At 37.0% G+C, this 14881-nt stretch overlaps 1 protein-coding gene across 1 annotated transcript in view; it reads right to left on the bottom strand.

Moving 5' to 3' along the window:
• The window catches only part of LRRC7 (leucine rich repeat containing 7), a 444758-nt gene that overhangs the window by 63784 nt on the left and 366093 nt on the right, over positions 1 to 14881 (bottom strand). The window contains exons 19-22 of the mRNA XM_040987263.1: positions 13743 to 13854; positions 13345 to 13525; positions 10007 to 11690; positions 6148 to 6288 (exon numbers count right to left, since the gene is read on the bottom strand). Of these exons, the coding sequence (XP_040843197.1) occupies positions 6148 to 6288; positions 10007 to 11690; positions 13345 to 13525; positions 13743 to 13854 (2118 nt within the window). The remainder of the gene's footprint in view (positions 1 to 6147; positions 6289 to 10006; positions 11691 to 13344; positions 13526 to 13742; positions 13855 to 14881) is intronic.

The following is a 14881-nucleotide window of genomic DNA, read 5'->3' as shown; positions in this document are numbered from 1 at the left end:
GAAAGTTTCCTTTAAGAATATTCTGGCGTTTTCAATTTTCTTAAATGAGACATCCGAGGAGTGACTTAAGTCTGCACAAATGCAATGACTGAAAACAATTTTTGTGACATTTTGCAAAAATGGTCATGGAGCAGTGGTAGGAATCCAAGATCATTTCCACATATATTTACAAAATTTCCCACAGACTAATAGCCACTATATATAAATTCAGATGCTTAGCTATTAAAACGCATACATGTTTAAAAGGAAGAACAGAAAAATTTTAAAAATTGCAACTTCCAAAATTTCAAAATTGACTACCTTAGAGAAAGTAACAAAGTTAAAGTTGTCATTCCTTTCTTCTCTTCTTGCACTACATCATTATATTTTTAAAACCACTTTAAAGAGTAGGAGTGAGCATTTCAAGATACTAGATAATGATAATGTGATTTAGTGAAAAAATCACAAAGAAATCACAAGAAACCACAAGACATGCAGTAATTCTAAAAAAAAACTTGCTTGACAAACAGATGCTATCCTGAAGGACTAGAGGCACCAACTGTACACTGGTCATTTGGCTGCTGTGAGTCCTCTGACCACTGTAAATGAGCGCAGTTGTTTAATGGAAAACGTATGTTTGGAGATAAACCTGTACATGGACATGTATGTCAGTTGTGCATGTTAGCATGTACAAATGGCATGTGTGTTTACATGTGTGAATGTGTATTAATCTGTGTACGAACAGGATTCACATAAATGGGTAAATGAGCTCAGCTGGTCAGAGACGCTGCTTTGGCTGACTAACTTCCGGGTGTGCAGTGACTACGAAATATCACAGACTGTGTTTTGCTGAAAAATTATGTTAGAGCAGCATTAGGATTTAGCATTCTGCAGAAGTTTTTGCAACATATCTTTTAAGAATACAAGGATCTATTTTACTTTTTATTCTTTCGTACATAATTCATGAAGGTATTACCACAGATCGAATAAGATGCAATAAAAACAAATTTTCTTGCACTGTTTGCAGTGAAATCATCATCACATGATTCTTTTTCAGCAGAATATTTTAAAAATAGGTTTTTACAATGGTGAATACATGCTGAACTTGGGCATAAATAGTTATGATTCCACTGGGTTAAGTATAAGTTGGAAATGTATTACTGAAGCAAATTTTAAGGCAGCATTTCACTGTAATGGCAAGGGAATATTCAAATGAGTATTGGTATTATTCAGTTGATCATTTTAGCTTGGCTTACGAGGGCTTTTATGGATTTACACCTTTTGTCATAATTAGAAAGGTCAGTGAATCTTTCTCGAGGGACTGGAAGCCAATAACAAACGCAACAAAACTGATGGAAATCAAAGGCATGATTTGCCCTTAGGTGCAGCATAAGTCTTTCTCCTTCTAGCAGGCAAAATTATTTTCATAGATCCAGCATGAAAGGCCATTAGAAATTAAAACTATCTGGCTTAGGTGCAAACAATGATACCTACATTTTTCTAACTGAAAACTGGTGGTACAGATATCAACTAATTTGTCAGGTAATAAAACAATTAGTGAGGCCATTTTCTTATAGGTGAAATTCCAGAAAAAGATTTTTTTAATGCATGTACTTCCATAATTTCTGTTTCTCCTTCCCTGATATGATTATATTAGTTTCTGATTAAAAAAATCAAAAAGCAGCAAATGATGTGGGATATTATGGCAGTAGAAGTTAAAATATAGGAGAAAAAAATGATTAATTTCTGCATTGTAGAAGAGACCACACTATTTACATTGAAAGCCAAATACTGGTAGAGTTGAAGTCAAGAAAGGCCAAAGATTTGCTCCCGAGTTCTGCTTGGCTGTAGTAGCTGGATAACTAATGTGTGATATTCCTGGGTCCATAAACTTCAGCTGTTTGATGTCGCCAAACATATTTCTTGATGATATTGAGTGTTCGAGAAATGCAAGTGGATTTGTAAAAGTCAAGGCAATTACTAGCATTCACTTAGCTCAGCTAACCAGGACAGCACTCTATCTGAAGCATACAGTGAATATTTACAGCCATAATTCTGAGATTAGTTAGTATACCCTATTTGTGTATCCTTTTTTCCATCTCTTAATGTCCAGTTCTCTGAATTGTTTGAACATAATGAGAGAAAAAAACAACATAGTGGGAGATAATGCATAGAAAAGACATTTAACAGTTATTATGAGTCTTGCTCTATGAAAATATCAGCATTGTAAACATTCAATACAGTATCATCATATAGTACTAAGAACATATGCTAGGTGCAGAGAATACAATTGTTAGACAACAAAAATACAGTTGAGTTGTTTTGTGTGCCACTGGAGGCTCAATTTCTTCATCTATACAATAGATTTGAGGATCTTGTGAGTTACGAGAACAAACGCACTTAAGGTACCTTATGGCACCAAGTACGTAGTAGATTCTCCATAAGTTCCAGTATTTACTTTTTCCCACTGGAAATATTTGTTCAGTCTATCATTAATCTAGATAACAAAAATGGCACTTTGATTTGATATTTTACAATGCTATATCTCTCCCAGACAACATAACATTTCAAGACAATAGCTAAACTTAATTACAATAAAACACATCTGAAGAAGCACATGGAGCCATTAAAAATGTCATAGAAAGTCGCCTTAGTGCTTTTTGGAAAGGCAGTAAATAAATAAATGATGATTGAATGAATGAATGAATGAATGAATGAAATGTTAATAGTTAATGATTTATGAAACCCAAATATTTAAGGTCATAATTACTACAGTTTTTTTTTAGAGAACTACCATAAGTATCAATAATTGAAAAATTTTAAGAAAATTTTATTAAATTAGTTTTGTTTGCTGAGATTTACTTCATAATCTAAAAGTTTCCTTGGAATGATCATAGGAAACATAATTCATTGCTTATATTATAGTATGGGTATATTTAGTTGGTAATCCATAAAAAGTTCTAAATATTGTTGTGACATGTGGACATACGAAATACTTAAAATACCTAAAGATTTTGCCAAGCAAAACCTGGGAGGCTTCTCTTTTCATCCATACAAATATTCACTATGTAATTAATTTTACCAAATGTAGAGTTTTGAATTTTCATCAAGAAATAGTTATATCCTTCAATTACTAATCTACAGATTTGTTTCAAGGTAGTATTGGTGCTCAAGGAATATAAAGAAATGCTCTTTCTTCCTGGTTGCAAGAGACAAGAGTTGATAAGGAGAGTGTGGGATAGGATCTTCAGCTGCTCTTCCAGCCAAATTAACAGAGAGCTGGATTGGAAGTAGAGCTGCTGGGGCTCAAAGCAGGCTTCGTATGCTGACGTCTCAAGCGAGAAGTTCACTTGCTATGCCACAGTGCTGGCCCTATTAAGTCTCAAGATAAAAGTGCTGAAACGATTTTGCCTCTTTCATCTTTTGGAAAAAAGGATTCAGGGAAACAGCCTCAGTCATTGGACTATTAGCAATGGCCAGTAGAGCTATGTAGGGATAAACTGAGATATTATGATTTAAGAGAGGTTGATTACAGCTTGAGAAAGAAAATTAACTAAGTCTTCAAATCAAACTATGCAAAAGGGCCATATCTGGGCACAGCAGGGAAGAGGTGTTAATGTTGGAATTCATGAGATCAAACAAAATTTGGAATTATTTTTCAAGTTAACAAAGCGGTTAACTTTCCTGCCTTGGTGACTGATTGTGTGCATAGGCTGTTCCAGATACCCTGAAGCTAAATTTTGGAATAGCTATCTCTATATATATATGCACATATATACATGTATACACATATATATTTCACTATCTTAAATATCTATTTAAGATATATATTAAGATATATTATATATTTAAGCTAGTGGAATGTTTACACAGTTTGTTGTGCCTTAGAAAGGATTAGAAATCCCTCAGCTTTTCTCTCTCCTCTGTCTTTGATGAAGATACTGTATCAATGGTAATACCTCCCCACTTGAATTGCTCTTGATTTGTAATATAAAACAATATTAAAAGAGAATTCTATTACGTCATCTATGCACTCAAGTGAGGATGATTGAAACATCTCCAATATAGCTCTAGATTATTTCTGCCATAGATCACCTCAGTGATTATAAAAGATTATGAGTTCATTCTCCAAGGCCTCCTAAATGGCAATACAGAGGTAGTTAATTTACATTTACAGAATAATACAAACATTGAGAAATGCTATTTCAAGTGTAATATATAATTTTTCAGATTCTGTATAGGTCTTTAGACATATTTATGAATACATAAGGCCCCAAATCAGACAAAAGAGTCTCCATTTGAGTAATTTCTGGGTCTCCTTTATACCAGGAACTCTATCTGCTCATGTAGTTTTGAAATTCAATTGCTTTAATTGAAAGGTTTGATTTCAAATTAACTGACAAACCTAAAAGAGGTGTTTGAATTGTGATATTTCATCTACTCCATTGCAAGGTAAATGTCGAGACCTTTTTGAAAACTGGGTTTGCTAAGGAGGGTGAGAGACTTGGACAACTGAGGGGGACAAGAAAACATCATTAAAGCAGCGATTCATATGAGAGGGCTCCTACTGTTGGTGTGCTGGAGTCCGAGGTACACCAGTCTTTTCAAGTTGCTACCTTAAAACTGGCCACTGGGCCTGGAGCAATAGCCTAGCAGCTCAAGTCCTCGCCTTGCATGTGCTGGAATCCCGTTTGGGCACCGGTTCGTATCCTGGGGGCCCTGTTTCCCATCCAGCTCCCTGCATGTGGCCTGGGAAGGCAGTTGAGGACAGCCCAAAGCCTTGGAACCCTGCACTGGAGGAGGTTCCGGGCTCATGGTCTCAGATCAGTGCAGCTCCAGGCCATTGCAGCTGCCTGGGGAGTGAACCAGTGGATGGAAGATCTTCCTCTCTGTCTCTCCTTCTCTCTGTATATCCAACTTTCCAATAAAAATGAGTAAATTGAAAAAAAAAAAAAAACGGCCACTGCAGAGAGTATTTGCCTAATTGGCCATGGTGAATATCAAACCAGAGCCATTTGTTTCTGAAAAAGTTACCAGCACACCGCTGCTCCTGCCACAGAAGACCCAGGATAGGAACGGTCACTTTCAAAAACTCTCAGTTTAGCTAGCTCTTTTTAAAGTGATAGCATCTAAACATGTGAAATGATTTGATTCGCTTCTCTAATCACAGCGGGAATCTACCACTCCAAGTTAAGAGAGTATTGCAGAAGGCTACCTTGACAATGTATGATTTGGAAGTTTTCTGAGCCTCATTTTGCTGAGATGGTAATTTATTCCACGTGTTTATTAAGTCATTCTGTTACTCCTGTTTTGATTTGCTTTTTTTTGTACAAACTACTAGGTTAACAAACAATTTAATATATAATCCCATGGTCCTAATGTATCAAAATGATTCTTTAGTTTCCAGTGACATATAACTAAGACAGAAAACATTAATCATTTTAGATAGATAAAGTGTGCATTTTGAGGTTTGTCTGAATAAAATGAGAAGAAATATTTCTTAACAGAAATGTTTCCCCTTATAGTATACTCAATTTCTCTCACAGTGTATTTCAAATGCACTTGTTTTTTAATGAAAAACTGTGAACTGCCTATTTCCTCAATCTAAGCAGACTGACAGTTGCTAGCTAAATCACAAAATTGTATCTCATATTTTATTATTATTATTTTTTAATTTGCCACAAAAATGGACTGAAAAGCATTCAGAGGTGCTAAGGTGCTAATAAGAAACTTTCATTCTAATTTAGACTTCTACATCTTTTTCAAAGGAATCAACTGCAATTCGATAATAATTTCCACTTTTACTCTCAGAATGCATCATTACATGAATATTGATCTACCTCCAAAAAAGTAAAAAAAAAAAAAAGTAAATGAAAGAAAGAAAAGCAAAAATGAAAGAGAAAAATGATAATGAAAAATGAGCCTTAAGCAACACATAAAGCCATGGACCTGCCCAATCCAAGAAGCATAAACTTGATAATCAATCTAGTTACACATACTCGCTGAGCAGCTAAGAGTTCAGGCTCTACATTATTTGCCCTGTTGCTTTTGGGACTCTTGAGAGTCTGTAATAAGCAGGGTTTTATGTAGAGTCTAAACACATTAAGTGAACAAACAAACATTAATTGGCTTTGGTATGCTGACACATGTAGGGCAGTCCATACTTACTTTCTGAAGAGGTAGTTCTTGATGATCAAATTTAGACTTAGTCTGCAAGTTTAAAGTCATGCTTCTGCCTGCATGCATTGCTGAAATACCTCCATAGGGCAGCATGCCAAGGTTAACTGTGTTGTGTTTGTAAGCAGCATTCTGAGTAGAGGAAATAATCATGTGACAGGGTGTGAACACATGCTCAACAAACTGATTATTACATGAACATGTTTAAATTTATAACATTTAACTTTAAGCAGGCAAACAGTAACTTTTTTTTTAAACATGCACTTGATCAGACAAAAGCATACAGTAAACAGTGTTAGTTATGCACGCAATGAGTACCATCCAAAACTACAGAAAAGACACAAAGCCGAGATACATTCTGTTTCACATTTGGCACTAACTGAACGGCATAAAATCTGTTTTTCTTATATCATGAGAGTAGTAACTTTGGAAAAATATTGCTTATCTGTGGTAGTGTGTTAACTTTGAAAATTTAAAACAAAATTTAATCAAATTTTATCACCTGCAAATCTTATGTTGTCTCACACTGTGAGATCATTATATATGAAACATAAATATTAACTTGTAATTCTCCTTTAAACTAATGTATTGTAATATTAGAGCCAAAATTAGAGTTGCTTAGTCTGTGGGTACATTATAGCAATTAAAAACAAAATCCAGCCAGCTAAAAACATTCATTCAATCTGATAATTGGCCTCATTAAATTTACTTAAGTTAAGCCAATGGGATGGTTGTATATAAATTCAAATACTTTCTTTTTTGTCTTAAAATTATATCAAAGGGGAAATGTAGTAATTGTCGCACTTATCAGTATGAATTATTAATGTTATTTATTTGATATGTCTGCCGTGATATTTGCATTGTGGTTAGCTTTCATCAGGTACATCTAAAATTATTCTATGTATTGGTAATGAAAATATGTTAGATGTTCTATTATTAAATTGTTTCCACTAAGACAATGTACTTCTTCAACCTACAGTGGAAATGGAATCATTGGCTCCTTTAGTAATTTTCTTACTTTGGAAAAAAATTTCATGGAAATTCACTTAGTGTATCTTCTTGACTAGATACCATTGAAATTAACAGGAGACATTTGCTCTATTTGAAGGGCATTATTTGCAGAGCAATGATTTCTAGCATTAAGATTTCTTGGGCTACCTGAAAGATTATTTACTCCTGATGTTATGCTTGTCTACCAACCATCTATTTTTATGGATTGATGATTATATTAAATAGATATTTTTTTGTTGTCACCATGCCAAAACTGAAAAGGACAGTGAACGTCTTAGCCTATCACTCAACAATTTTTAGGGTTTAATTATTCCTGTCTAGGGATAACACAGCTCCTGTCGGAAGGAGCAGTTTTGGAATAGAGACTCGTGTTTTAACAGCTTTGTTCTAGCAAAGTTCTGTGGTAGCAAGGTGAGCCCTGTGGTTAAACTAGAAATTTAAACAAGCACATTTTATCCTAACTAGGATTTAGAACTGCTTCAACAAAGTCAACACCAAGATCTTCACTAACATGTCATACTGGTAATATTATTCAATGTCCAGGCCTGTAGGCAGTTGTCTTCAATGTAGAAGTTCTTATTGTCACTGTAAGCATTTGATTTGCAGGGTTTAGGACATTTCACTGGGATAGAAGCACACGGTGTCTCTGGTGTGGTTAAGCAGCACAGCTATTTCAAAATCAGTTTTACATAATAAGTCTGTGCTTCAGTGCTCTGAATTCATCTTACTGAGCAGCTGGGAAATTTTCAGTAAGATGTATGTTGAATGGTTCAGTAACTCAACTGAAGATACAGGGGGCAGATGTGTGGATATTGGGGTATATGGGAAAGAAATGTTACTTGGAGAACACAAAAGGAAGAGCTTTCCAGGATCCAGTGACCTGAGGCAACACTGCAAGGTAATTTAATTTCTGAGACTTAAATGAGAAGCTATTGAATATGCACCGAACTTACTCTGAAAAATGAAAGAAATGTGGGAGGGGGCGGGTACTTGGAGACTGAAGAAGGAACAACTATTACAGCAATGGGGAACACACGATGGTTCACTTTCAATGATTGAGGTTAGACAGCGCCTCATGTTTTTCCTGATTCAAATCCTCCTCCCTCCAGTCCTGTATGATCTCTAAAACTCCTGCTTCATTTAAAGGAACCATCTGCTTTCCAGTAGTCCGGATAAAAGGAGAAAGGAGAGCAGTTAATTCATTTGGGACACAAGCATATACACAATGGTACCACAGGTTTATCATTTTTATCAGTTCCATTCCACGCTTGTTTTTTCCATGCTCACTCCTCTATGGCCTCAAATTACTAGTCATTGTGCAGGTGCTTCAAAAAGCTTCTTATAACCTTTCTTCACTAGCTTGTCTTACCCTTTATGTACAGTTGTGTCTACACGAGGCCAGAGTTCCCACACTGTACTGTCTCATTTGACCCCAAATATTTCTGCCTTCCAAATTATCTGTCTACATGGAGGGTATAAGTTGAGGTAAAGGCATGGTGACAACCGACCAGGTGTTTTCCCCTGACAACCAACCAGGAGGCTGTGATGAGGCTCCCATAGTGGGATTGAGCGTACCTATTTGAGACAGACAATCTCCTGAAACATTTCTCAAGGCAGAATCAGTCTCCACAGTGAGAGATTAACTGCCCCCACATTTATTAGTTCACTCCTTGCCTAAAATATCATTTTCCTGTCATGTAGACATGACCTAAAAACAACATAATTATCTGAAAAGAGCAAACCTGAAAATATAAAATTCAATATTTAAGAAATACATAATCAGTGTCATGACCTGTGCTTCTGGCAAATCAAATAATAAAATGATTGAGCGAAACATTCCATTAGTAATGTCATTACCCAGATCACCAATTTACACAGAACACTCAAACCCTAGAAAATGAGAACAAAATGCTCCATTTTCACAAAAAGGGTCTTTAAGATTCCAACATGCCTTCTACACCAAATCCACAAAGTAAACGGAATGATGTTGGCTAATGGATAAAAGTTCTAGAAAATGAAAATACCCTATTTCTTTTAGAAAGATTTAAGTAGGCAACAAAAGCACTGAGTTTTTCTTAACTCCCTCTGTGTTTTCATGCTTTATTGTGATCAAACTTTTGGCTGAATTAGGATAACTTCTCTTTTTTTTTGAATATGTACACTAATTTGTACATTCATATTCTTCATACAGACATCCACTGTTTTTGTTGCCTATAGTATGATTTGAATTTAGACATTTCCTTCTTTATTAAAAAAGCAATATTGTAAATGGCAGGACTTTTATTAAATAAAATAATGTGTGTGAGGGCATTCAATCTTTGCTTATTTTATTTTTCTGTCTTGCTGGGAAGATTATTGCTCATTAGAAGTAATCACGTTAGAAGTCCCACAGCAGTAACTATTTACAAATTTTATAGACAAATTAAGCCTGAGTTTAATATAAGTGAGCAGAAAAGGATGAAATACTCACTTTTTACAGATTCAATAAAAATCATCATCTCCAGGTCACTAGAGAACAGTTTTGTGTCCTAGGAGAAGCATTTGGCCTTAATGGCTAGAAAGTGGTTGAAACATCATCCCACATAGAGTCACATGTTTCTTAACTTTCTAACAGTATTCAGGCTATATTTGGTAAATAACTCACCTACAGATTATGGACTCTGTGTCTGGAATACCCACAAAAAACTCTCAGGATCAGTTTCCCCCACAATATAGAGATAAGTGAAATGCCGATCAACTATCCATTCATGTAGTCATGCTTCACTACATGTGCTTAGAAATGCCAATAAAGCAAAACTAAAGGCATAGGGATATTCTTACAGAGAAATGCCAAACATACCCTGTCTAACCTTCTAGCTTCTATATGTCTAAGCAGCTGTTGTCTCCAGTCTGCAGGCATTTTACCACAGCTCTCCTCTCCCTTCACAGGAGTGGGCCTCGTCTTTATATCACTGTTATCTGATGGCTTGTCACCATAGTTACCCAAGTTATAGTCAGATGGTATTTTTTCCAAAAGAGCTGCCATAGTAGGCCTAGCTGAAACTGGCCTGGTTTGGGAGGCACCGTAACTCTCTGTACTGTAGCTTCTTGCAGACAATGGCCTCCTCTGGGTAAGGTTTTTAACTGGAAAACTTCCCGCCTGAGCTTTCACTTCTTGATATGAAGGGTGTTCATCTTCATACCTGCCATTCCTCTTCAGGAACTGGGACTCAGTCACTGAAACGCTGCCCTGGCGATCCAGGCCTCCCCTATACGGAGGCCGGCCGTACCTGTCATTCGCCGGCAGCTCGTGGGGCTCATTGACCCTTCGAAACATGGCCATTTCCGTGGAGCTGGCCAGAGAGTCGGCCCTCCTCAAGAAGCCTGCACGACCTCCTTGGCTAGCAAACTGGGCGTTTACCAGAGCATCCTCATTAACCGATGGCTGCGAAAAGGAAAACATCTGCTCCACTGGTGGGTAGCCTCTGTAAGCCCTAGGACTAATCAAATCCTTGGCCAGGTTTTTGCCGGTCTGTTGCACGTACTCAGAATTGTGTTGGAAAGGGGGCGGGATCCTCTTCTCGGCTTTAACTTCCACTGATCCTTGAGGGTTGAAGCTTTGGTCGAACTGATAGACTTTTTTGGTCATGGAAGCTTTTTGCTGCTGCGGCCCCTTGCTGCTTCCGTACGTGAGCATTTCATCGTCCAGCATGGGGACCGACTGGCTTCGTGACATGCTAGACATGCCGTGCTCTGGTCCCAACATTTTATCTGGGCGTTCGTGGCTTCCCAAGTGATCACTGCCTGTAGCGTAGTTCTCCAGTGGTATGTTATAAACCTTGTATGTACCAATGTCGATCTCATCGATACTCTGTGACTTTTTGAATTTGTTGGACTTTATATCCTTCATGAGCGGGGAGAGCCTCTCTGTGCTTTTGCTAATGGAAACAACACCTTTAGAAGATTCTGGGCGGCAGTGGATTTGAGAAAAGACATTAGTAAGACTCCTGTTGGGATTGGAATCTTGATACTCCCATGGCACTCCGGGAGAGAAAGGACTAGGTATTTCTGTAGGTTCTTTTATATGATCTTTTCTTTCAGGCAACGGGCTGGTGGTAGGGGTTGACTCTAATTTGGAAGGAAAAGCGGTCCTGTCTTCAAATGGACTAGGAGTTCTGGTCCAATTCTGCCAAGGATTGGAAGGAGGCACTTCTGATTCTGGGGTGTGTCTGTGAGTAGATTGCTCAAGTTCCAGGGGAACACCAACAATCCTGTCCTGCCTGATCAAAGGCCGACGCCCGTGAGATGCCGGCGTGCTTCTGGCTTTGGAACTTAGGAGAGGATTATTATTGGCATTCTCAGCTGTAGTTTCCTCAGCAACAAACCCTGTGTTATCATAATGTGAGCCATCAGTCCAGTTGTCAGTGAAAGCATCACCCATTGGAAGCCGGTCAGGACGCTGTGGAAGATTCCCTGGGGGAACAGCCTCCCGCTGGCTGAGTAATGGCTTTGAATCAAGAGGCTGTGGGAAAGATTGTGCAATCCTGAAACACAATGAGAAGAAGAAATATGAAAATAAGAGAGGCGAGTCTTTTTCCAGATAGAGAACAAGTAGCAAGGAAGGCTTCCATCCTTTGCTGAACTGGTCATTCATTCTCACCTTTCTTAAGATTAACATGGTGTAACTTTTTTGTGTCCAAAGACTTACCAAGAAAAAAAAATCCACTCTTTCACCCAGAGTTTAGGCACATTTCTTTCTGGAAACAATCACCTTCTAACAAATCCCATAACTTACTTACCTGTTATTTTTTACTGTCTGTTGGCTTGGGTCCTCTATTGGAATGTAAACTCACAAGGGCTTAGTGTAGTGCTTGGCACATAGCAGATATGACATACATATTGAAGGAATGATGAATAGTCACAATCACGTAATTACTGCCCCCCAACATGCAGATTTAGATTTGGTACATTACTATTGGTTGAGAAAACCTTCTTTAGAAATGCATGGCATATATTGTTAATCCAAATTATATTCAAGTGACATTTAGTTTAACTCCACATCCTGAACATGCTAAATGCCTTTTAAATGGGAAACAGTTGAGGTATCATCTTTTGGAATATAAATTACACTATTACTTTAGGCTGTTTGTACGTCTCAGTGAGTGATCAGACTGTCTCCAGCAGGTATTCATTTTTCTTACTCATCTAGGCCAGCAGAGGGCTCTGACTGCCTTGTCAGAGGATGGAAAGCTCTAGAGTAGCCTGGACCACTCTCCTGGCCAAGCCTTGTACCTCCCTCCTTGGCCTATGGATGCACTAAAGTGGATGTGGTCAGCCACATCCCCTTCTTTTCCCTCCCTGTGGACACAGGAAAAACAAATGGAAACATTTGTCCCACTCACTTTCCTCCATACCTCAACCCTCTCCACACTAATCAGAGACCCACATGGCGTACATCCTTTACAAGTATGTAAAGAATATTAGAAGTAAAATAAATACAAAAAAGAAAAAAAAATCACTAAAACGAGTCAAAGCTACCAACTTCCTCAATCATATAACTTTTATTTGCTATTTCAAAATAAAATGTCTTTCAGAAAACACATTATTGTGCTTTTGTTTTATCATTCATAAAATGAGAGTAGTTAAAAGAGACTCTTTGGAAGACTGAAGAATTTGAGATGCATTCTAACTTTTCTGCATGGTGGTAAGTGATGAGGATAATAATGAAAATTAATTGAACATTTAATCTCTTCTGGCTGCATATGTGCTATACACATACCATCTAGATAAAAAAGGCCAGATGTCCTAGAAATAAATGTTGGGCAAACAGAGGCATCCTCAAAGTTTGTGTAAATGCATGTTGTAAAAGTATGCATACATTTCAATTTTAGCAACCAAATAAACATTTGTATAAAATCTTTTTGCATTTCCTTTGTATTTTTGATCCTTAAAATTATTTCTCTTGAACATGATATTCCTTTAAATCCCTGCTATCTCTCCCTATTTGGTGGCATCACCCTGACAAATAGGCCCGCTTGCTCTTGTAAATCCCAGGTGAACCGTATTTTGCTTACCTGCCCCTTTTGTCTTCTATGCCACTCATGTGATGATTATAATTCCCAAATCAAGAAGATTCATTTTTAAACAGTTGCTGAAAATAAATATTTGGCAACAGAAAAGAGGGCATTCTAAACACACCTGTTACCCCACAAAGAATTATGTACTGCATCTTTAGCTGTTGTCTGCAAGGACCCCACTTTAACCCGGGTGTTAGAGGATGCCGAGGAAGCCTGGGACGGCGAGTAGTCAGAGTAAGTGCCTGAGGAAACACTGTTATTCAGACAGTGAGTTTTGTCAACTTCAGACTCATCAGTTGATTCTGAAATTTAAAAGGGAAAAATGTTATAATGCTATGAACATCGACAGTAACAAGGCTCAGAAAAGTAAGTATGAAAAAATATATTTCATACCAATTAATGTTAGAGAAATATATTGACAAATATTTTTATAGACTATGGTGATCATAATTTATAAGTGGTGATTCATCATGCACATGCATTCGCGGCATATTTTCCACATCAGGTTCACAATGTTACCTTTTTTGTCCTTCCCTAGCAGAACAAGTTTGGGTGGGTACAGAGGGGTCTCAGCTAATGAAGGGTGAAGTTCCCCAATCCTCATTTCATTAGCTGGATGAACAAAAGAATCCTGAGAGATATAATAATACAGGACAGGAAAGTAAACATTTAAACAGTAGTTAACCAAGGTGGCAATATCTCTATATGGCTCAGATGCAAAGATGTGGCTTGAGAATTTAATTCACTGTGAAGCATTGTGAGACATGAACCATATGTACCTCTGAGTCAAGAACAAATTTTTTTTTTCTAATTTAAATGAGTTCATTAACTTGTCAGACATGTCTTGATGCTGTTTATGTGCCTGGCACTATGCAAAGACTGTGGAGCTTCCATAGAATGACAAGATGTGGTCTGTTCTCTCTGAGAACTGGGTCTGCCTGACTAAATGGGATATTAACACAATATAAAACACAGGGTTGATTTATGAAAAACACTATATGAGTAGCATGATCACACAAACATATACGTGTATGTTACATAAAACAGTTCCAAGGTCTGAACTCTAAGTATTCTAAGGCAAAAGTATATACTTGATCAAGGAGAGACATATTATTTTACAACCCTTGCCACATTAATGCCCTGATGGGAACTATCAAGTCCTGGTTTTTCAGATACTCTTAATTCATACTACTTCTCAAACGATGATCTCCTCAATTTCTCTAGTTCTATTATAGCTTTTTCTTAAAGCTCCTGATTTTCTTTTTTTTCTTTAAGCTCCTGATTTTCATATACCAATTTAAGCTGCTAAATCTACATTCTTGAGTGTCATGAGTAACAACTGGCACATGTGTATAACTTCATAATGACAAATGAATATGCAAAAAAACCCTGTTAAATATTAAACTTTTGTGACTCAGAGAAGTATTCCTAGTTAATCATATAGTGAGAGACCATTACTTGGTCAATTAATACCAAATTCTCACTTTCTCTGGAGAGAAAATTACCTTTTCTATGACCACAGCTCTGTAAATTCAAGTTTGGCATTCATCTTTATGGCTTTTCCTGCCTTAACCATTACAGTAATGTGAATTCAGAGCAGAATGTTCAGCTTTTTTGCAATTTTAAAAATTTGTTTAGAATCTTATTAACTCGAAACA

The sequence above is a fragment of the Ochotona curzoniae genome, unplaced genomic scaffold (genome assembly GCF_017591425.1).
Source record: "Ochotona curzoniae isolate NIBS_2020 unplaced genomic scaffold, NIBS_Ocur_1.0 contig_4612, whole genome shotgun sequence".
NCBI classification, from domain to species: Eukaryota; Metazoa; Chordata; class Mammalia; order Lagomorpha; family Ochotonidae; genus Ochotona; species Ochotona curzoniae.
Note: the sequence above shows the minus strand (reverse complement) of the source record. Positions and strands in the feature narration are given on the sequence as shown.